Source organism: Zingiber officinale, chromosome 2B, assembly GCF_018446385.1.
Source record: "Zingiber officinale cultivar Zhangliang chromosome 2B, Zo_v1.1, whole genome shotgun sequence".
Taxonomy (NCBI): domain Eukaryota; kingdom Viridiplantae; phylum Streptophyta; class Magnoliopsida; order Zingiberales; family Zingiberaceae; genus Zingiber; species Zingiber officinale.
Genome location: NC_055989.1, coordinates 152159985 through 152182248, shown reverse-complemented (window position 1 = coordinate 152182248; position 22264 = coordinate 152159985). Strand labels below are relative to the sequence as shown.

Genomic DNA, 22264 nt, shown 5'->3' with positions numbered 1-22264 from the left:
GCGGTATGGGATATGACACATGTACACCTCGGTTTGTGTGCACCAAGTTCCCGTGGCTCTATATAAAGGCCATTAGACTTCACCGGAGGTATGCAATCAAGGATCCCTGGAGCCACTTTCTTACTGTTCATTTTCTGACTTGAGCGTCGGAGGGTCGTCGCCGGGAACACTTTCCCGGCCCGACTTCTTTGCAGGTTCGCCGGAGCTCCACACGATCAGTCGAAGATCTGCGTCGGCAACCGGAGAGCGCCACGTGTCCAGCGTCCGTTGATTCAGTTTTCGGACAGGATCAATGAACTTAACGAACATGTTCACAAGCTAACGAGTCAAATATTGTGAAGTTTGAGCTTGATTTGTTTATGCCTCAGCTCAAACGAATTTTTTTCGAATTGAGATTCGAATAGCTCATGAGCAACTTAATTCATTTACGCCCTTAAATATATTTGAGTTTTCCTTATCAAAATTGTAGTTGTTCGATAGAATTGACAGTTCTACTTTTCAAACTTGTGATATTTCTTAAGAGGCTAGGTATGCTTCGCTTCGGAGACAAGGTTATCAGTATCGCGGACCATATTATAGCAGCCACAGGAAACTGCTCCAGCCCTCCACATTCGTCGACGACGAAACGAGTGCCTTCGATGTGGATTTTTGTGTGATGGTCACTCACCACTAGAATTGACTTAACAGATATCCCCTGAAAAACCATTTTATCAGCACAGAAGTCGTGACACAAGAATTGACTAAAAGTGGAAACAAGAACTAGTGATATAGCAGCATATGGAAGACAAGTAAGTCAACAGCTAAGAAGGAATCATAGAAGGAAGTAAGCCAATATTGTATATATTAGCTACAGATTGAATATAATCATCAAGGTAGATATGTGAAATAATGATACAAGAAATAAAATGCATCTCTATTTTGCTTATTGAGTGACTTACACTATGTCATTTTGTCAATTTACTGGCATTTGCTTAGCCAAAATTTGATGAAAAACGCATTGCTCAGCCCAAACCAGAAAAGATACATTCTAGTTAATTAGTATTTGGTTTGCTAGTTCAACCCAATTTAATATCATCTTTAGGAATAGATTATACATTAAAATAAGAATTTTTTCACAAAAGTACACAAGGTGAGGAGGAAAGGTATTTTCCTTGGCTAAAAACGTTGCAGTAAGTACCAAAGAGTGCTTATTTGATGGTCTAGAATAAAGATATCAACCTGGATAGAGATTGATGCAAGATTTAGATGCAAAGGCTTTAGGGGAGTGGCGTACCACTGTTGGGAGGCGCAAGGGAAATACCACCAACCTGAGGAGAGTTCAAGTTGACTTAAGTAGGAACATATATTACGTAACAATGCTCCGAATTTCATGATTATAAAAGAAGTGATTAACCATCTCTCAAAAGGTGTTGTTTAGCATTTGAACACAACTGATGTGAGCTGGGATGGATCCAGAATTTTTTGGTTTGGGGGGCCGAGTTCAGGTAACAAGTCCGTTGACCCAGTTACGAGTCTGAATTGGGTCTGGTTCGAACCGGCTCAGGGTCAGGTCTAGTCGCATCCTTCAACACTGTAGGGAATCTTTGTCATGGGTTATTTGATTTGTATATGAAGTTTAATATTTAAGAGGTAACCGACAATAACATAACTAGAAGTTTTAGTTAACATAGAGTAAAATTCTAAATTAGAGTGAAGGCACCAAGAGATCGAACAACATACAAATCTATGAATAATTGTTATTCAAAAACTTTAGTATGAAATAAGTTGAGATGATAAAAGTGTTGAACAAGATTGGCTACATGGCAACTGTATAGAGCTAATTGATACTATATTTTAGCACCAAATATATCTGTTTTATTAAACGATAAGTTTTAAAAATTATAATAGATTTTTAAACTAAAATCTAAAAAATTATGTTAGAATTGCATAGAATGATGTATTAATCACTTTAAAAAACAAGATATATTCTCTTCCCTTTATAGTTTCCCCAATCAGTGATCTTCATTAATCTCTCTGCTACAAAGTATATAGACTACAAGTTAGATCGAGAGGCACCACTTTAATGATTACATGTTGTGTACGTGGTCCACTTTGCCTCGCTGTTTATGGCATGACGCCCTTCCATTCTGCCTTCAATTCCCTTCCCATCACTCAAACAATACCATCCTTACTTTCTTGGATTTGGCTCTCATTCTCTTTCTTCTTCTTCTTCTTCTTCTTCACATTTCATTCCTTTGAATATTTCGATGATCGATGAGGTGGTGGAAGATGTGATAAGCTCAAGCAGTGGATCATACCAATCTGGTTGGACCACCTACTTAGACCACCACTCTCTTCTACTCTGCAACAAAAAGTCTACTTCGTCCTCCTTCTCTCATGCTAATCCCGAACAGGAGGAGCAAGAGGAGGACATGTCTATGTAGTAATTGAAGCATAGCGACAACAACAAGACTGCCCTCTTTTGGAGGACACTTTTAGTGCTCATTTTAAGGTGTGGTATGTACATTGCAGATTGTTATACTCCTACTCTCTTCCTCACTCTATTTTCATTGACGATGTTTCATTAGCAAAAAAAGAAAATTGAGCTACCTCGAGTTATTCGCTGATCGTATAATAGATCCGCCCCTGGATGTGAGATAATGATGATGATATAATAGAATCATCTTCCAACAACTATGGATGTAAACAAGCTTTTGAACATGTTAATCCTGTGACTCTTGTTTGATCTAGTTTCTTCTTATTTTTGTGATCTTCTCTTCTTGTTCTATGAGTTGCTTGCTATCATGTAATTTAGGTGCTAGTGTTTCTAACAACCAAATGCAGAAAATATATTGTTGACGTAGGAGGATTCGTTAGATTCTTTTTATTATTTTTAGGAAATTATTCTTTTTTGTAATTTTTAGGTTTTTTTTATCTTTAATGTATTTTTAATAATTTCTATCTTTTATATTTTTCAATTTTAGTACGTAAAACTTTTAGGGATTTTAGGATTGTGAGTCTTTTTTCTTTTCGTTAAGATTTTGTTCCTTGCTTTATAAGTTAGGAATTGAGGTCTATATGTTAGGATTTCTTTACTTTCTTTGTGTCTTAAGGTTTAGAGTGTATATAAACATGTATATAGCTTTTTGGAGGAATTATCCTCGAATATTAAATAAAATTTCCTTTTTTTTTCAGAAAAATCTAGAGGACAATAATTATCTCTTCTTACATATTCCTCAAACCTCCATTTTATCGTCAACTCACAGGATAATTATCCAATCAGCGTCAGTTGATATCAGAGCTAGTAGATTCTGATTGAGGAAATCAAGTATTAGATCCAATGGAAAGTCGTTGTAGTTGTGATCATGGTCATGCAAGGTAGGTTCCGACTGAGGAAGCCTCGCATCGTGGTAGTAGCACCTAGAACGAGATTGAGGATTTACAAAGACAAGTCATAGATTTAACCCAGTGTCTAGCGGCACAAGATCTTGAAGATCGTAAGATCTCAGACCATAGATCTGAGTCTACCTTTGAAACCCTTATCACCAGCAGACTTCATACTAGAAATGTCGTGGTAGAAAGGTGCCTTATGGAGGCCTGGGTTTTAGGATTAATCTACAAGTATTTTTTGGTATGTTATCAACACAAGGCTTTGTTGATTGGATAAACAAAGTGGAGAGGATTTTCTATTATGAAGAAGTTTCTAATCAGGTGAAAGTAAAATTGGTTGCCTTCAAGCTCAGGGGTCTAGCATCGGCATGGTGGGAGCACTTGTGACACTTACGAGATCGACAAGGCTAGGCCAAGATTAGAGATTGGGATAAGATGAAAGGTCACTTTCTTTCCTTTAGATATACTCAAACTTTCTTCCAGGGACGATTTGGGTTTTCTATGGAGGATGATAGCTTCAACGCCCGAGATAATCTAGACGGATTCAAAGATAATTTAGAGGAGGAATTTTGACTCAAAAGAAATTGAAGAGGAATCTTGATCTCAAATTGGAGATGAGACCGAGGCGGCTAATGATCCAGTCTATGACGATAATAAGGAGGGTGAAGTTCATCAAACTTCTCATCCAGACATAGATCATGATAAGCATGAGATGGATGATAACGAATTTGATGAAGATGTCTTGGAAGAAGAGGATGATGACAATGAAGAATGCAAATTTTAAAGTGGTGAGTTTGTTGAGCCCGTTGTTGATACTTTTAGACAGAATATGGATCTTAGCGAGGTACATATTACAATGAAGACGAACTATGTTCTTGTGGAGCTTTAATATCTGATTACTTTGACTATGAGGTTGAAGCAACTGATGCATGCTTTATCACTACTCAAGAATCTATCGTTGGTCTCACCCGACTTTAGTCCATCAAGATAAGCCACAACTTCTTTGAGGGATTGTTTGACTTAGCAAGGCCTCTTTCTAAGCTATCAACATTCAACGTCTCTCACAACAATCTCAATGGGGTACTCCCAGACATTATACCAGTGTCGTGCTCTTTGATATGTCAAACTATCTTTACTATGGTCGCATCTCTTCTAGCTTTGTGAGCATTTTTAACCAATTTCGAATTGGGGATGTATCAGTAAATTTCCTAGAAGGTGCCTTGTCATTTGAAGACTTGTGCAGCAGTGTCTCATTCAGATTGAATTGCTTTCAAAATGCTACAAATCAAAGGAGTGTAGAGGTTTATATGCAGTTCTATTCAGAGAGAGGGTTACTTTATCGTTGGGGTGTGACCGCCCCACGCCCTACACACACCTTTAGGTACTCACAGGAGGAGGAATCAAAATATGATATATATACTCATTAGGGAAAATATATGGAGCAATTGAGATCCTTTTCAAGCCCCATCATCCAAACATAGTGGTTTTTTTATAGAATTGTTAAAGAAGACTAGCAGAAGTGCATCAGTTGCTAGTATGTTTTACCGATTTGGTGTCAGAAGATCTTCCTCCTGGGCTACCACCTAACACTACTCTGAATTCAAAGATGAGTTCTTTTCAATCTGGGATGATTGATGCGGAAGAATTAGTTGGATTCTTTTTATTATTTTTAGGAAATTATTCTCTTTTATAGTCTTTAGGTATTTTAGTCTTTAAGGTATTTTTAGTAATTTCTATCTTTTATATTTTTGGACTTTGAGTCCATTTAGAGATTTTAGGATTATGAGTCTTTTTCCTTTTTGTTAGTATTGCTTTCAATTCTTTACCGGTTAGAAATTAGAGTATATATGTTATAATTTCTATCCTTTCTTTGTGTCTTAAGGTCTAGAGTCTATATAAATATGTATTTAGCTGTGAGAGGAATTATCCTCAAATATTAAATAAAATTTCCTTTTTTCAAAAAAATCTAGAGGGCGGCGATTATCTCTTCTTGCCTTCTCCTCAAACCCTTCTTCTCGTCAAACCGTAAGATAATCGCAATTGCCTGGCTGGCATCATTTGCATCCTTAGCAACCAATATCTCAGTGGTATCACAATTCTAAAAGTCTCAACAAAAATCAAATACAAGAATGACTTTTCAACTGTTGCATCTCATGACATCATCGCTTTGCCATAAGGATACTTAGATCTTCCAATTAGTTGTTCAACTTGACTGGGGAATGGAACTTCTATTAGAAACGATGGCAAGGTTCCTAGTCTCTCAGGTTTTTTCTACCTCTTCCGGCTGGAGTTGAAATTCCCTCCACTTGAAACAAATAGAGATTAATCGTTATTTAGTTCTTATGCTCACAACGAATTACTTGATTGAAATGTGAAGAATGAACAGTATGAATTTGCTATCGTAAACATGTTTGCAATTCTTTTGGTAGATGAAATATCTAATTGAGAGATCAAAGGGATTCCCTCATGTAAACAAATTAGTTCATCAAACCAAGCAAGAATAAAAGCAATAAAACAACTTAAGCTAGCAAACCTCTGGTATTTCCCACGCATCATGCCTCACACTAACTTGATCCACCTTTGGTATCCTTGTGTCCCTTGCTCTCAAAAGTTTTTGCAGTTCATCCATAGGTTTTTGTTTTCTGTAATGCAGCATGAACTGCTATCAATTTGCAGGAAATCCTCCCTTCAGGAATGTCAATTGGAACATCATCCTAAGCAACGAGGAAGAAGACAAGAACTAATCTTTTATTCCAGACAAAAACAAGTTAAATATAGGAACAAATTGTTTACTTGAATCACAGTTATAATACCTCCTCGTGAATCCAAACCAAGCCTGTGATACAAGTTCAAATCAGACTGAAGATTTATATGTAACAATGAAGGAAAAAAGTAGATTCAATGAGCAGATTTTGTTGTGTCGGTTTGCCAAGTGCAGATTCAAGATAGGATTGCAGCTATTCAATCCTGCAATTTGCCTGAGAATTCTGTTTCTGTTATTTATAAAGAGAAAACATAGAGAAAAATCTCAAACAATCCATTAAACTCAATAGAAAAACAAAAAAGGAACAATTCAACGAATAACTAGGGAATGACATTGCGAACAGTCGGCACTTCTGAAACGACATGCTAATAATCGAGTTCCAACACAGATCAACTAAAAAGCAGATCTATTGACCAGGGGGGAAAAAATAGAAAACATGAATTATACGCAAGTTATGGGAAATCACACAAGAACACGGCCTTTGCGAGTAGATTAAGATAAGGAAATAAAGATGTATCCGACCTTGCTAGATCTCTTGAGGTGCGCCGCATTGGCCTCGATGAGCTTGTGAGGCGAAACGTCCTTGAAGGTCTTACACACCGGTTCTCCATGATGCTACAGATGCTGCTGTCGTTGACGTCGTTTCCGCCGCTGCTTCGGAAGCGCTACAGAGAAAGAGAGGCGGCGGCGCCGGAAAACGAAACCAGGGCGAAGGAATCAGTTATAATGGGCAAAATAGTTATTTAGGTGGCGTTTGGTTCTGTTTTTGGGAATGGAAATGATCGTAGTATTGTAGAATATGAATAGGAATGAGTATGAACATGAATATGAATATCTCTAAAGGAAAATAAAAAAAAAGATGTGAGAATGAAAAGAGAAAAAAATATGATGGGAAAGAATGAAGAGAGGAAAAGTATGATGAGAGAAAATTAAAAAAAGAGGAGGTAAAATAAAAAAAAGAGTGATGGGAGAGAGTATGGTGACAAAAGGCCACTACGCTCCTCCCTCCGATGCCCCGCTAACTCGTTCTAAGGTTAACACAGAGGAGGTAAAATCATGGATGACTACTAACCTTTTGAATAATGACTAACGCATGAGGGAAACATTTACCTCGGCTATGCCGAGATTTAAACCCCAGTGGCATTTACCTAGACCGTCCCGAGAGGACGTGATGGGAGAGAACATGTGGCAAAAGGCGATTCACTCGCCCCCAGCACCCCCGCCAACTCATCCCTAGCCCAACACGGAGGAGGTAAATTACGGGTGACTACTAGTTATTAGTGCAAATGGCCAAGACATGGGGGAGGTTATGCTCGGTCACGCCGAGTTTAGACCCCAAGACCTCATGTGACAACACCTCATGTCTTAACCATCACACCGTCCCGAGGGGACATTCTCTTTTGTGATGGGAGAGAACATGATAAGAGAGGATGAAGAGAAAGAAAATATGATAAGAGAGAAAGTGTGATGGGAGAGAAATGAGAAGAAAGTGTATGTGATGAGAGAGATTGAGAAAAGAGAAAGTACGATGAAAGAGAAAATATGATGAAAAAAATAATAAAAGAGAATGTGATGGGAGAGAAAGAATGATGAGAGAGGATGAGAAGAAAAAAAAGTGTGATGAAAGAAAAAAAATGAAGAGAGAGAAAATGTGATAAAAAATAAGGAGAGAGGTATATGATGAGAGAGATTGAGAAGAGAGAAAGTATGATACAGAATGAAGAAAGAGAGAATATGATGAGAGAGAACTAAAGGAAAGAGAAAGTGATAGAAAAAAAATTATATAAATATATTAAGAATATTTTCATCTAAAATTTAATTCTCATTCTCATTCTCATTCTTATTCTCATTCTCATTCTCATCAAAATCTAAGAGATGAATTTCATCCATACCTAAATTTTTAAATTTTATTATAAAATTATAATTCCATCCCTATCAATCAAATAAAAAATTTAAAAATAAATACATTCCCTTGTTTCAAAATCCCTAAACTAAATTCAATGCCATCGTAATCAATAGTCATATAAATGTTGCCTAGAAATGGTACGGCTGCTGCAGAGCATATAAAAAAGAATTTCCTTATTATGAGATGATTAATTAATGATAGATTATAGCAATGTAGTTCTTTGAAAAATATTGAATTTATAGACGCGGCTACTATGCATACTTTCTAATTTATTTTAATTACCGATAAAAAAAATATAGGTAAGACCGAATAGACCGCCTTTGAAATTAATAGACCTAAACAGAATAATTAGTATCGATTAAAAAAATAATCATATAAATATTACCCACGTGGGACCCATCCGAAGAAATAGGAGAATATTAGAATATTCCATTTTTTCCTATTTCAAAATTTTAATTTAATAATTTAATTGTAAATGCATATGTGCGATCCTTTAATATATATATATATATATATATATATATATATATATATATTTATCATATTTATATTTTATTTTGGTTTTGAGGCTGTTCGTCCTTGTAGATAAATTCACACAATAACGAAATCTCTTCCTCTTCGTAAATTATCATTTTATGGAGGATATAATAAAACGTCCAAAATTTGACTAGTTAAAAATCTTTATTTTTCAATTATAATACATATATATACATACATATAATTAATATATAAATATAATATTAATAAAATGTCTTTAATTTATATATATATGCATGTATTATGGCTTATCAAATTCTAATCATTTAACATTATCCATAATAAAAATATATATCTTATAAAAAAATAGTCAAATAATAAATACTCAAGGAATCAAAAGCCAACATGACAATGTAAATAACTAAAGTACAAGAAAAATTCATAGAGATTTGCAAGAAGAACCACTTGAAGCAAATTACCAAAGAAGGTAACCGAGAGGTGAAATCACGTAAAAACCTTAGTGAATACTTTACCCTTGATTTTTGGAAGCTAACCATCATCAGTTCTCCTGTCCCTTGATCTCACAATCCATTTGCCAGTTGCTGAAGCCATGCCGACGTGGACTACTTCTGTGTTGAACCTGATGAGCTCGGTTAACCCCAAACACCAGGCCAAGTCTTTGATGTAGTGGAAGAGCTCGCGGTGGCCAGGGAAGTTCCTGGTGTCTCTTCCTTCGACGGGAGTGAGCATGAAGTCGGTGAAGTCCATGGAGATTCTGGGCCCATTGAGGCGCAGGGAGGCATAGACGCTGCTGTGGACTGTGGCCTTGGCGGCGCCAGCGTCTTGGTAGAGCCACTGCCGCACGGGCGGACACGAGGCCGGAGGCCCCAACGCCGACGACGCAGATGTGCTTGGACGACTGCTTTGTGTCAAAAGCCATGGGCATCGATCGTCTGCTCCGTAGACGAAGCAAACGTACTTTAAATTGTCGCATGCATGTGATAGATGGATCATGGGCGCTAATTTCCAACTGATCTGCATACTTTTTTATTCCATTAATTCACAAATAGCAGCTCGAGCTGCACGCTCCCCAAACAAATAATTCTGAAAGGTTTAGAATTTTGAAAGAGGGAGATTACAAAAACATATATGTGAGTTTTTCTTATCAAAATTGTAGTTATTCGATAGAACTTGACAGTTCTACATATCAGGGAAATTTGAACTCTCGCCCAAACTTGTATGCTTCACTTTGGAGACAAGGTTATCGGTGTCGCGGACGATCATCTTTGAAGGGAATATTATAGCAGCCACAGGAAACTGCTCCAGCCCTCCACATTCGTCTACGATGAATCGAGTGCCTTCGATGTGGATTTTTGCGTGATGGCCACTCACCACTAGAATTGACTTCTCAGATATCTCCTGAAAAACCATTTTATCAGTACAGAAGCTGTGACACAAGAATTGACTAAAGCTGGAAACAAGAACTAGTGATATAGATATCAACCTGGATAGAGCTTGATGCAAGATTTAGATGCAAGGGCTTCTAAAGCTAATGAATTATCTAAAGATTCTCAACCACGGAATTCTAAATTCACGTGTATCTCATAGTAAAAGTTAATGAAACCGCTATTGACTAAGGACCATTTTGATGATTATTGGGAATTACATCGTGATTACCATTATAAAGTTGTGTTTGACCTAGCTATTTGTGGTATCTCCATTGAACTAATGCTCCTTCATAAATATTAAAGTCGTATGCTTGCTTCATATCGGGAATTACTAGTTGTGTTTGACCTAACTAGTTGATGATTAACGGGAATTACAAACTTTGCATATCAAAGTCTTAAGCTTGTTTCATAAGAACTATAGAAAATAAACTTAGATTTTACTTGTAATAATGTGTGCTTTAGGGGAGTGGTGTACCACTGTTGGGAGGCGCAAGGGAAAAATACTACCAACCTGAGGAGAATTCATGTTGACACAAGTAGGTGTTTTGGCATCAATCCTGTACTTCCACAAGGTGAATATTTATCTTAGAGCAAACGGGTTGATGGAACATCTATTATGTGACAATGCTCCAAATTTCATGTTTCATAAAAAAGTCATAAACCATCTCTCAAAAGGTGTTGTGTCGCATTTGAACACAACTGATGTGAGATAATGATGATGACATAATAGAATCCTCTTCCTACAACCATGGATGTAAACAAGCCTTTGAGCATGTTAAACCTGTGACTCTTGTTCAAATTTCAATCTAGTTTCTTCTTATTTTTGTGGTCTTCTCTTCTTCTTGTTCTATGAGTTGCTTGCTATCATGTAATTCAGGTGGTGGTGCTGGTGTTTCTAACAACCAATTGCAGAAAAAACATTGCATCCTTAGCAACTGATATCTCAGTGGTATGACAATCTAAAAATCAAATACAAGAATGACTTTTCAACTGTTTCCTGTCATGACATCAACTCTTTACCATAAGGATACTTAGATCTTTCAATTAGTTGTTCAGCTTGACTGGGGATGGAATTTGTATTAGGCACATTGGCAAGGTTCCTAGTCTCTCAAGTTTTTTCTACCTTTGTCCTCTGGAGTTGAAATTCACTCAACTTGAAACGAATAGAGATCAAGCATTATTTAGTTCTTATGCTCACAACGAATTACTTGATTGAAATGTGAAGAATGAACTGTCTGAATTTGATGTAGTAAACATGTTTGCAATTCTTTTGGTAGATTGAGAGATCAAAGGTATTGCCCATGTAGGCAAATTAGTTCATCAAACCAAGCAAGAATGGAAGTAAATAATAAAACAACTTAAGCTAGCAAACCTCTGGTATTTCCCACACATCATGCCTCCCACTAAGTTGTAACACCTTTGGTATCCTTGTGTCCCTTGCTCTCAAAAGTTTTAGCTGCTCCTCCACAGGTTTTGTTTTCTGTAATCCAGCATGAACTGCTATCAATTTGCAGGAAATCCTCCCTTCGGGACTGTCCATTGGAACATCATCCTAAACAACAACGAAGAAGACCAGAACTAATCCTTTTATTCCCGACAAGAACGAGTTAAATCTAGTGACAAATTATTCACTTGAATCACAGTTATAATACCTCCTCGTGAACCCAAACCAATTCTGAAAGGAACTTTTTGTGAGCGTCAGGGACTGCCTTAATCAAGTCTGCGAAACAAGTTCAAATGAGACTGAAAGAATCATATGTAACGATGGAGAAAAAAAGTAGATTCAAAGAGCAGATTTTGTCATATCAGTTTGCAGTTTTGAATTCAGAACCCAAAATTGAGCAACTAACCTGCCGATCCGTGAGCTACTCCATAGGATTCAAAGGTCGGCCCAGCGTCGTAGATGGAGCCCTTGAACGCCAAGCCTTTCTTAGGGTTAAACCGGCCACCCATGTCGCCGCCCCACCGCCTGCCTTGCACGTGCATCGCCTCGTATCCCTCCCCCTTGAACCACCGCTCCCGCTCCTCGCTCTGCGCGAACTCCTCCCAGGTGGCGGAAAAGGGGGAGCCATCGGGAGGGGGCGGGAGGGCGTCGACGAAGGCGGCGAAGGCGAAGTCGTGGTTGCCGCAGAGGAAGACGTGGCGCTGAAGGGGGTAGCGGGAGGGGAGCGATAGGAGGAAGTCGATGACCTCGCGGGTGTGGGGGCCGCGGTCGCAGTAGTCGCCGAGGAAGATGACGAGTGAAGTGGAGAAGGAGTCCGGGGAGACCAGGGCCTCGAGGTTGGACCACACGGCGCGCAGCTTGGAGATGTAGCCGTGGATGTCCCCGATGCAGATCACCGTCCGGTCACCGGCGGCATCGGATGCGGCATTATCGGCCATCTTCGTGGTGGGAATTAGGTATGCTCTTTGCCTTTGTGTCGAGAATCAGTCTTTATTGCATTTAGTCCGAATTTTTTAAGATTTGATTAAATCTATTTTCAATTTAAAACATAACATTGAATTAAAACTTTTATTTTGTAAAAAATTATTATAATTTATTCTAAAAATCAGTTATCAATTTCAAATATATCTTTTGATCTTTCATAAATATATAATAAGAAAAAGAAATAAGATAAGATAATATAATTATCGTATTTCCATCATTTATTTTTACTTTTTTTTTTTAAAAAAAAAAAGTAAAATATTAATCCATTACAATTCTCTTAAATTAATTTTTTCCATTTCCATTAAATAATTCAAATAAAACGCAAAACACAATAGGGAGAATTCTAATATATTTTAATAACATTTGAATAATAGGCCATTTATTAAGGGTACGATTGATAGGGATGATAGAATTAGGATTGAGTTGATTAGGATTAGAAATAGTATTAATAATCACTTCTCATACTTAGGTATTATGAATCCTACTCCTAATTAATTTTTGAGGGTGCTTGGTTTGCGAAAGAAAATGGGAATAAGAATGATATTCATTGAAGTGAAGAATGGGAATGAAGAGTTTTGAATCCGTGGGACCCACCATTCCCATCCCCTTATTTTATTTGGTAATAGCCCAATCCCATATTTGGGGGTTTAAATATGTGGGATCCATCATCAATATCTCAAACCAAACACTAATTTTCAATCTCATTCTCATTCCTCACTTCCATTCCTTCCAACCAAGCACTCCCTTAATCTTACCCCTAATCAATCCTATCAAATGACATATTAATAACTTTTTAAAAACATAATTTTAATCCTATCACTCCTACCAAATGGAGCCTAAAGGATGCACATAGTTATCTGAATTAGTACTTTGACATTTATCAAAGACATATTCAATTATATAATCTTCCCATTCTATCCATTCTACCAATGCAAACTATTTTCTCTTTCCTCTTATCTCTTCTCTTCTCTTTTTTTTTTTTCTCTTTTTGTCACATGAATAACATGAATCTCATATGTAAATCATATCAAACCCTCGGCATTTAAGATTTAGTCGATTCATTCGATAACATTTTAATACCTTAAGATAAGTCAAAATAAATAATAGAGGGTACCGTTGGACTTCTTGTAACCTTAAAAATCCACAAGACCTGAAATAGTTATAATCCGAGGTCTTTAGGTCGATTAATAAATTTTGACCGAAATTTACTAATTGACTTATACATATCCTATGGATTTCTGATGTTGCAAGAAGTCGAAGAGTATCCATTTTTATTTTGACTTTTTCGAATGTGTTAAAATGTGATATGGAATAATCAGCAAACAAACTCACATTGGGCGTGATATGAATCATATCAGGCCCAAGTGGGCGTGATATATATAGGCCTGATATGAATCATTTCAACGTAGGATTTTTTTATTGATTCTTCAGTACCATATTTTAACAGCTCTGGAGAAGTAGGAATAAACAATAGAGGGTACTGTTCGACTCCTTATAATCTCATAAATTCACAGGACCTGAAATTGTTACAATACGAGGTCTCTAAGTCAATCAGTTAGTTTCGACCAAAATCTACTGATTGACCTAAACATGTCCGATTGGATCAATTTCAGGTTTTATGGATTTATGAGGTTGCAAGGAGTCCAACGGTGCCCTCCATTGTTTATTTTGGCTTCTCTAGAGGTGTAAAAATATGATATGGATGAATCGATAAAAAAAAATCCTATGTTGAGCCTAATATGATTTCATATTAGGTCCAACGTTGGTATGATATAATTATATATCAGGCCTATGTTGGCTTGATATGAATTATATTAGGCCCAATGTGGATTTTTTGTCGATTCTTCCATATCATATTTTAATACTTCCGGAGAAAACGAAATTAATAATGAATGACATCGTTAGATTCCTTACAATCTCAGAAATACATAAACTTGAAATGAGTCTAATTGGGCATGCCTAGGTCAATTAGTCCATTTTGGTTAAAATCAATTGATTGAATTAGAGATCTCATATTATAAAAATTTCAGATCCTGTAGATTATATTTCTAAGTGGCAAGGTGTCAAATATTGTCCTCTATTATTTATTTCGACTATTCTCAAAATATTTAAATGTAATATGAAAGAATTGATAAAAAATTTTATAATATACCTGATAGGATTCCATATCAAACCTAAACTAAAGTAAACTGGTCTTTCAAGAGGAGATGATTTGACGGTGCATACTGAAAGAGAACTCGAAGCAACTCCATTATCATTTATGTGAAAGAGTTGTCAAACTGTCTTACATATAATTTTTTGAAATTATACCGAGAATTCACTTAATTTGTCTAGAGAGATCCTCTATATCAAATTCTTACACTAAAAAATTTTATATGTAATTCTCACACTAAAAAATTTTATTCCCACTCCCTATGTATAAAATTTTATTTATTTCAACTTTTTTTATGTAAATATCATTACTCAATTAATCCTTAGATTTTTTTAGATGAAAAAAATCTAAAAATGAATATAATTTTTCTTAAATTCAGCACTTTAAATTAGAATCGAGTATATTTTCTATCAAAATTATCACTTATATTTTTTAGCTACAAAAAGTCTAAAAATGAGTATAATTTTGATTAAATTCAGCACTTTAAATTAGAATCGCATATATTTTCTATCAAATTGAGCACAACTTTTAATTGCCCCTCAAATTTTATAAGTACAAAAAAATTAAAAATAAATATAATTCCTCTTAAATTCAATACTTTAAACCAGAATCGAGTATATTTTCTATCAAAATTATCCCTAATATTTTTTAGATATAAAAAGTCTAAAAATGGATATAATTCCTGTTAAATTCGACACTTTAAACTAGAATCAAATATATTTTCTATCAAATTGAGCACGACTTTTTTCCTACTTAATATAATTTATCCTAAATTAAGCATCATTTAAAAAAAATCTAATACATTTGTCATCCAATTGAGCATCATTTAAAGAAAATCTAGAATATTTTCTATCCAATATAATTGAGGTGGGAAAAGAGTCGTGCTCAATTTAATATGCTAAATTTAAGAAAAATTATATTCATTTTAAAACTTTTTATACCTAAAATATTAAGGGTAATTAGGTAAATCAGTGTCAATTATGTTTGACTAGAGAGTGAAAATAAAGATTTTTATCAATGGAGATAATATATAAAATTTTATTTCTGATTGGGAACTGCATACAAATTTTTCCTTATTGACGTATCTTTTATTGTGTCATAATTTATGTATATTTTATTTTAAGTATATGTTGGACCTAATATACTTTGGGATTTTTATCGATTTTTTCTATCACATTTTATTACTTCTAGAGAAATTAAAATAAATAATGGAGGACATCATTGGATTCTTTACAATCTTAAAAATTCACATGACTTAAAATTTTTGTAATATGAGCTCTTTAAGTCAATCGGTGGATTTTGATCAAAACTCACTAATTGACTTAAACATGTTTGATTAGACTCATTTGCAGTCCTATGAGTTTCTGAGATTGCAAGGAGTCCAACGGTATCATCCATTATTTATTATATCTTTTTCGGAGGTGTTAAAATGTGATATAGAAGAATTGGTAAAAAAAAAACCACGCTGGATCATTCATATCAGGTCCAACGTGAGCTTGGTATAAAATCATATCAGGTCCAACGTGAGCTTGATATATAATAATATCAGGTATAACATAGAGTTTTTTTGTCAATTCTTCCATATCGTATTATTATACCTTCGGAGAAACCAGAATAAACAATGGAGGACATCGTTGGACTCCTTGCAACTTCATAAATCCATAGAACCTAAAATTGGTCCAATCAAACATGTCTAAGTCAATCAATGGATTTTGATCGAAACTCACTGATTGACCTAGAAACCTCATATTGAAACAATTTCAAGTCATGTAAAATTTTGAGATTACAAGGAGTCCAGCAATATCCTCTATTGTTTATTTCGGCTTCTGCGAAAGTGTTAAAATGTAATATGAAAAAATTAACAAAACACCTCACGTTGGGCCTAATATGATTCATATAAGGCCCAATGTTAGTTTTTTTTTTGCCGATTATTCCATATCACATTTTAACGTTTCTAAAAAAGTTAAAATAAATAATGAAGAACACTATTCAACCTTTTACAACTTCAAAAATCCATAGAACTTGAAATTATATATGTCTAGGTCAGTGAGTTCCAATTAAAATTTCTTAATCGATCTAGAGATCTCAGATTGAAACTATTTCAAATTTTATTGTTTTCTAAAGTTACAAGGAGTCCAACATCTTTTATTATTTATTTTGATTTTTCTTGACATGTTAAATGATCGAATGAATCAGTTAAATCCTAAACACCAAGGGCTTAAAGAAGGAAAAGTAGAATGAAAAGAACGCATCCTAAACGCTAAGTGCTTGAAGCCAGAAGAGTAGAATGACAAAAACGCATAATTAAATGTGCCCGAAGAGTAGAATGACAAAAACGCATAATTAAATGTGCCCTTTAACAAATGTCAACATAATATGCACGTTTTGATCAATTCGACAACCAACATGCGCCTTTAGTAATTGCCGTTGAATAATTAATTTTTTTTGGTATAAAAATAAACTAATATGTTTTGGATCAAAAGCGCTAGAGGAGTATGAATAGCGCTCGTGACTTTCACTTTCATTTTAAAAGATTTTTGAGTAAACACAGCGAAAAATTAAATAATACAAACGCAAACACCAAGGATTTTTTTACTTGATTCGAAGTCTGGGACGATTCCTACTCTAAAGTTCACGCTCGTTGAGCGTTTACTTTAGACAATCACTATAGGTTTGCAAGAGTACAATTTTAAAGTATAACAATTAAATATAGTAAGAAAATATACCAATAACTTTAAGAATAGGAAATTCGAGACTTCATGTTGTCGGTGTCTTGCTACAGTTTTATCGGGTGTTTCTTTGAACAGTGCACGAAAGATGGATCGTGTTTTCGTTGTTATTCCTTGCTGCTGCTCGAGACTACCTTTTATAGCCCGTGGAGGGCGCCTCCAACACCATGGAGGGCGCCCTCAACCCCGCCAAAAATGCAACGTCGATAAACCTTGACTTCTTCACGACTTATCCTCCTGAGGGCGTCTCCAACTGCATGGAGGGCGCCCTCCACTTGCGTCCAGGGTGCCCTCAAGCTCCATGAGGGCACCCTCTGCTCAGCGTCGAGGGCTCCCTCAAGCTCCATGAGGGCACCCTCTACCCTACTGCACGGAGGTCTTCAACCAGTGACCTGAGACGCCTCCAAGCTCCATGGAGGACGCCTCAAGACTGTTCATCCGAGGCTTTTGCTTGTTTTTCACCCCTGCAAGATGAGTTAGTCCAAAATACAAAATACATCCTGCAAGATAGAGTTTAGCACAACAAAATAAATTAAACATAAGAATTTGACAGTCACCGGACTGTCCGGTTCTGACTTCGAATTTTCGACCGGAAATCCTAGGTCGAACTGACGCCTACTATTCCCTCACCGAGAAATGTGTTCTCACCTACTCCGCTCAGGAGAGTTTACCTGCTGTCAATTGATCCTTCAAACCAACTGGATTTTTGCTCAGCGCCCGAGGCTCCACGACTTTCCGCTAGCTGTCCACTCCATGACCCACCCAATCTTTCACCTGATTCGTGACACCAAGACTTTCCACTTAAAGTCCTCGACTCTAGGACTTTTGCCCGAAACCCTCGATCCGTCAAGATTTTTCGCTTAAGATTACCATCCTCTAAGACCTAGAATTACCTTCCCCTAATATTTTACACATGTCTAATCGCAGCTAGAACTTTTGCTTAATACACTTAAGATTTTCCTGCAAACTCATTCAAACCCATTAGATCACACATAACCTTAACTTTGAACTCTTTATCATTATCAAAACTTCGATCATCGGATGATTCTCGCACCAACAATATGAACTGGATAATTAGACTTTATTTAATATAATTTTTTAATACTGAAATATCTCTTGAAAATTAAATGAATTAAATATCCATACTGAAGGACTAACCTTTAAATTTCAAGGAGACTGAAACAAAATCTCTGAAATTTAAGTAATGAATTTATAACAAGAAGAAAGATCGTCCAGACTAAAGAAACAGATCAAAACAACTGCAAAAAAAAAAATCAGGATCTGGACTACAGATGAGTACAAGCCTCGAGCATCATTCTGAAGCAAAATAGCGTTCTTAATTGGAACTGAAAAATAGCAGCTAGACACGGCCAGCAACCTGATCAAGATCACGAAGCCCTTGGGAAGTGATTTTTCTTCCACTGCAGTGTAGAAAAAAGCTTTTAGAATAGATATCAATATCATAAGATACAACACAGATGTTATCAAAGCTTTGTATTTTTGATATATATATATATTACTATTTTATTAAAAATGTACCCCTTTATTAACTAACTTTGATGAAGTTCAAAATAAAATTACATTAATGTCTTTTTATAATTTCAAGATTTATTAGTAATTTTCACACATGAATCAATCAGAGATCTAAAGTTCAAGACTCAACTGCGATGTATTATTAGAAATTTTTCTCATTAATCAATTAGTGATCTAAAGTTCAAGACTCAGTTGCGGAATATTATTGAGAATTTTTCTCATTAATCAATCAGAGATCAAGAGTTCGAGACTCAGCTGTGGTATATTATTGAGAATTGTTCTCATTAATTAATTAGAAATCTAAAGTTCTCTTTAATCCCACATCTTAAAATTAGCAACACTGTGAGCAGAGAAGCTTCTATACATACTTTGGGTTGGCGATGTTAAAAAGCATACTTTTTTCAATTTTTTAGCTAAGATCAAGTATGATATTAAATTAATTTTTTATAAGGGATAATCCATTACAATAGCTTGTTGCTGGGATTCTCGACTGTCACTCTAGCATTACACTATTGCATGGGTCTGATGCACTTTTACCCAATTTATGGATTGTTTTTTAGCTAAGATTAAGTGTAATATTTGTTCTTATCATTAATATCTTATATAAAATTAAATTAATTTTTTATGAAAGAGAGTTTGTTACTCGTATTAGTTCATGCATTATATTACACATTGTGGCAAAAAGACGAATACGCTCATCCATGTATTATATTACACATGCAACTAGGGTGGGGCGGTCGCCCCACCTCAATTTTTTGTAAGTACCCCTAGAGGTATATAAAATTATAAAAATATTAGAATCTTGCCCCACTAAAAAAAAATAGAAGTACAAACAATACTAAAAAATTAAAAATATTTTCTATAGCTCAATTCTTCTTCCCTTAGATCTCTCCTTCCTCACGTAAGGAGTGCACATGATCACTAGTATATATAAAATCTAAATGCCTTGAAAATAGACAATCTTCGTCTGATTAGGCTACCTAATAAATTCAGAGCACAACTTATATACACTCAAAAAGCCAACCTTCCAAAACATGTCTCATTCGACATTCAAATCCCGATCCTTTTCTTACTCCTCTGAACGATCTACTCAGATGGAAAGTAAGGAGGGGAAGGGGAGAAATGATAAAAGGCTTACAAATTACATTTGTTTTCCTCTCCCTCCTTCCCCTTCTAACTTCCAACCGAGCAAAATCAGGTTCGAAATCAAAAAGATGGCTAAAACAATGTGAACTTAATGGCCAAAGAAAGCCGCAAGAGTCTTGATGAGATGAAAGCAATGGAAAGGCAAGAGATGCTTACCCTTTAGGATCAATCTCGATGATATTCATTGTTTGCAACTGGTGCAAAATGTTGCGGGCGACAGCCCCACTGCTCTTGCAGAAATGGGGAGGGCGACTTCCGTTCCTCTTGCGGCCTCCATAAATTTTCTGAAAGCCGCCTACTCCAATGCCCTGCCTCAAATAGATCTTCCTCGCCATTGAAGCTGCAACAAAGGATAAATAGACACGTTAAATATATATAAGAATATGAATTCAGCCAATGATGGAAAAGAGTATGCGTGAAGTAGTTCTGTCTGGTGTGATATTTCTTACCAGATCTGATATAAAACCAATCGGGATCATACGGTGCGAGTTCTTTGAACCTTCCAGTCTTTACAATGTCTGCCCATTCGGGAAGCTCCAGCTATCAAAAACAGAGTAGAAAAAGAAGAAAATCAGTAGAAAAGTAAGAAAGTCTATCAAAGAGTAAAGAACCAATATAACATTAGATTTTAAGTCATCAAAAGTGGAAACTCAGATCAAAAACAACATATTAGTCTAAGAAGTAGAATAAACACATTTTCTTGTCTTCTTGATTTTTCATTTGGATAGGAAGAGAATAAAGAAAAAAACTGAAGACAAATGAAACAAAGTCCACTCCAGAAGAAGAAAAGGAGCATAATTTGCTCCAAATTCTCCATCTTATTGAGCCAAAAATCAAGCCAAAGAGTTTTAGTAGAAAGAATCTCTCACATTTCACCTCACTTCTGTTAAATTCCACCAAGTTAACACAACATTAGAGAACCATTAGTATACATAGTCTAAATCTAAGGGCAACAGTTAACTTAAAAAAAATGAAAAATTTGTCCTAAGTTTCAAGAGAGGATTGCAGTTATTCAATTTTGTCAATTGGTGCTATATACACACAGAAAGTGAAAGCGATTGCACTTGTACCATCATAGTTCACAGTTAGTCAAATTTAGTAGTTTCACTTCAACCAACTTACCTTCAGATTGTACTAGTTAGATATGTAATTCTAAATTACTCTTTGTTTTAGCAATTGACTGACCAGCAATATATGATGGATTCTTGTTTGTCAATCCTGCAACGTGCCTAAGAATTCTGTTTCTTCTATTTATAATGAGAAAACATAGAGAAAAATCTCCAGGCATCTCCACCGAGAAAACACTACAATCCATTAAACTCAATAGAAAAACAAAAAGGAGCAATTCAACAAATAGCTAGGGAATGGCATTCCGAACAGTTGGCACTTCCGGAACGACATGCTAATAATTGAGTTCCTACACAGATCAACTAAAAAGTAGATCTTTTGGCAAGGAAAAGAAAAAAGGAAAATGAATTATATGCAAGTTAAGTAAGCAGCAATCAGGGATAAAGCACACCACGATCAAATATTATACAAGAAAAAAAAATCAAGATTATGGGAAGTGTATATTTACACCCTTGAGACTAAGGATAAATCACACAAAAACACGACCTTTGCCAGTAGATTAAGACAAGGAAACAAAAATGTATCCGACCTTCCCGGATCTCTTGAGGTGCGCCGCATAGGCCTTGACGAACTCGTGGGGAGAAACGTCCTTGACGGTCTTCGACACCGGATTCTCCATGATGCCGCTGAAGCGCGAACGTGACAAACAGCAGCGGCGGCACCCGAAAACAAAACTAGGGCGGAGGCCGAAGGGATCAATCAGTACAGCAAGCGAGAATTGAGTCACAATTACTTTAATACCCTCATATCCATCGTTCGAATGGGTAAAATAGTCATATAAATGTTGCACACGTGGGGTCATCCAAATAAAGGGTAATTTTACATGCAATCCCTGGCAAATAAATCTTTGTATGTAGTTTCCTCCATGAAAATATTTGTTTTCACTCCCCAGTCAAACATCTTTACCTAATTGCCCATGATTTTTTTAGGTACAAAAAGTTTAAAAATCAGTATAAATCCTCTTAAATTGAGTATATTAACTTAGAATCTAGTATATTTTCTATCAAATTGAGTACGATTCTTTTTTCACCTCAAAATATACTTGATTTTAGTTTAATGTGCTGAATTTAATAGGAATTATACTCATTTTTAGACTATTTGTACAAAAAAATATGAGGATTAATTTTGATAGAAAATATACTCGATCCTAGTATAGTACTAGATTATAGTGTAAAGTGTTGAAT

The 22264-nt window shown here is 35.7% G+C and overlaps 2 protein-coding genes, 1 long non-coding RNA gene and 1 pseudogene across 3 annotated transcripts; 1 reads left to right on the top strand and 3 right to left on the bottom strand.

Annotated features, from left to right (window-relative positions):
• Positions 1 to 6827, bottom strand: LOC122047912. Its single transcript, XR_006130680.1, has 4 exons — positions 6656 to 6827; positions 6183 to 6347; positions 5903 to 6083; positions 1 to 694 (listed from the first exon to the last, which is right to left on the bottom strand). It is a non-coding gene; the product is annotated as an uncharacterized LOC122047912 (long non-coding RNA).
• Positions 6828 to 9615: 2788 nt separating this feature from the next.
• On the bottom strand, positions 9616 to 12391 carry LOC122047905 (tyrosine-protein phosphatase RLPH2-like). Its single transcript, XM_042609437.1, has 4 exons — positions 11815 to 12391; positions 11617 to 11684; positions 11337 to 11516; positions 9616 to 9935 (listed from the first exon to the last, which is right to left on the bottom strand). Exons 1-4 carry the CDS (start codon positions 12344 to 12346, stop codon positions 9717 to 9719), a joined length of 999 nt encoding a protein of 332 aa, XP_042465371.1. The 5' UTR covers positions 12347 to 12391; the 3' UTR covers positions 9616 to 9716.
• Positions 12392 to 18450: 6059 nt separating this feature from the next.
• LOC122047904 (40S ribosomal protein S19-like) lies at positions 18451 to 21794 on the bottom strand. Its single transcript, XM_042609436.1, has 4 exons — positions 21610 to 21794; positions 20402 to 20492; positions 20109 to 20292; positions 18451 to 18694 (listed from the first exon to the last, which is right to left on the bottom strand). The coding sequence occupies exons 1-4, from the start codon at positions 21697 to 21699 to the stop codon at positions 18634 to 18636; spliced, it is 426 nt and encodes a 141-aa protein (XP_042465370.1). The 5' UTR covers positions 21700 to 21794; the 3' UTR covers positions 18451 to 18633.
• LOC122049761 lies at positions 19199 to 19342 on the top strand (annotated as a pseudogene).
• Positions 21795 to 22264: the final 470 nt, after the last annotated feature.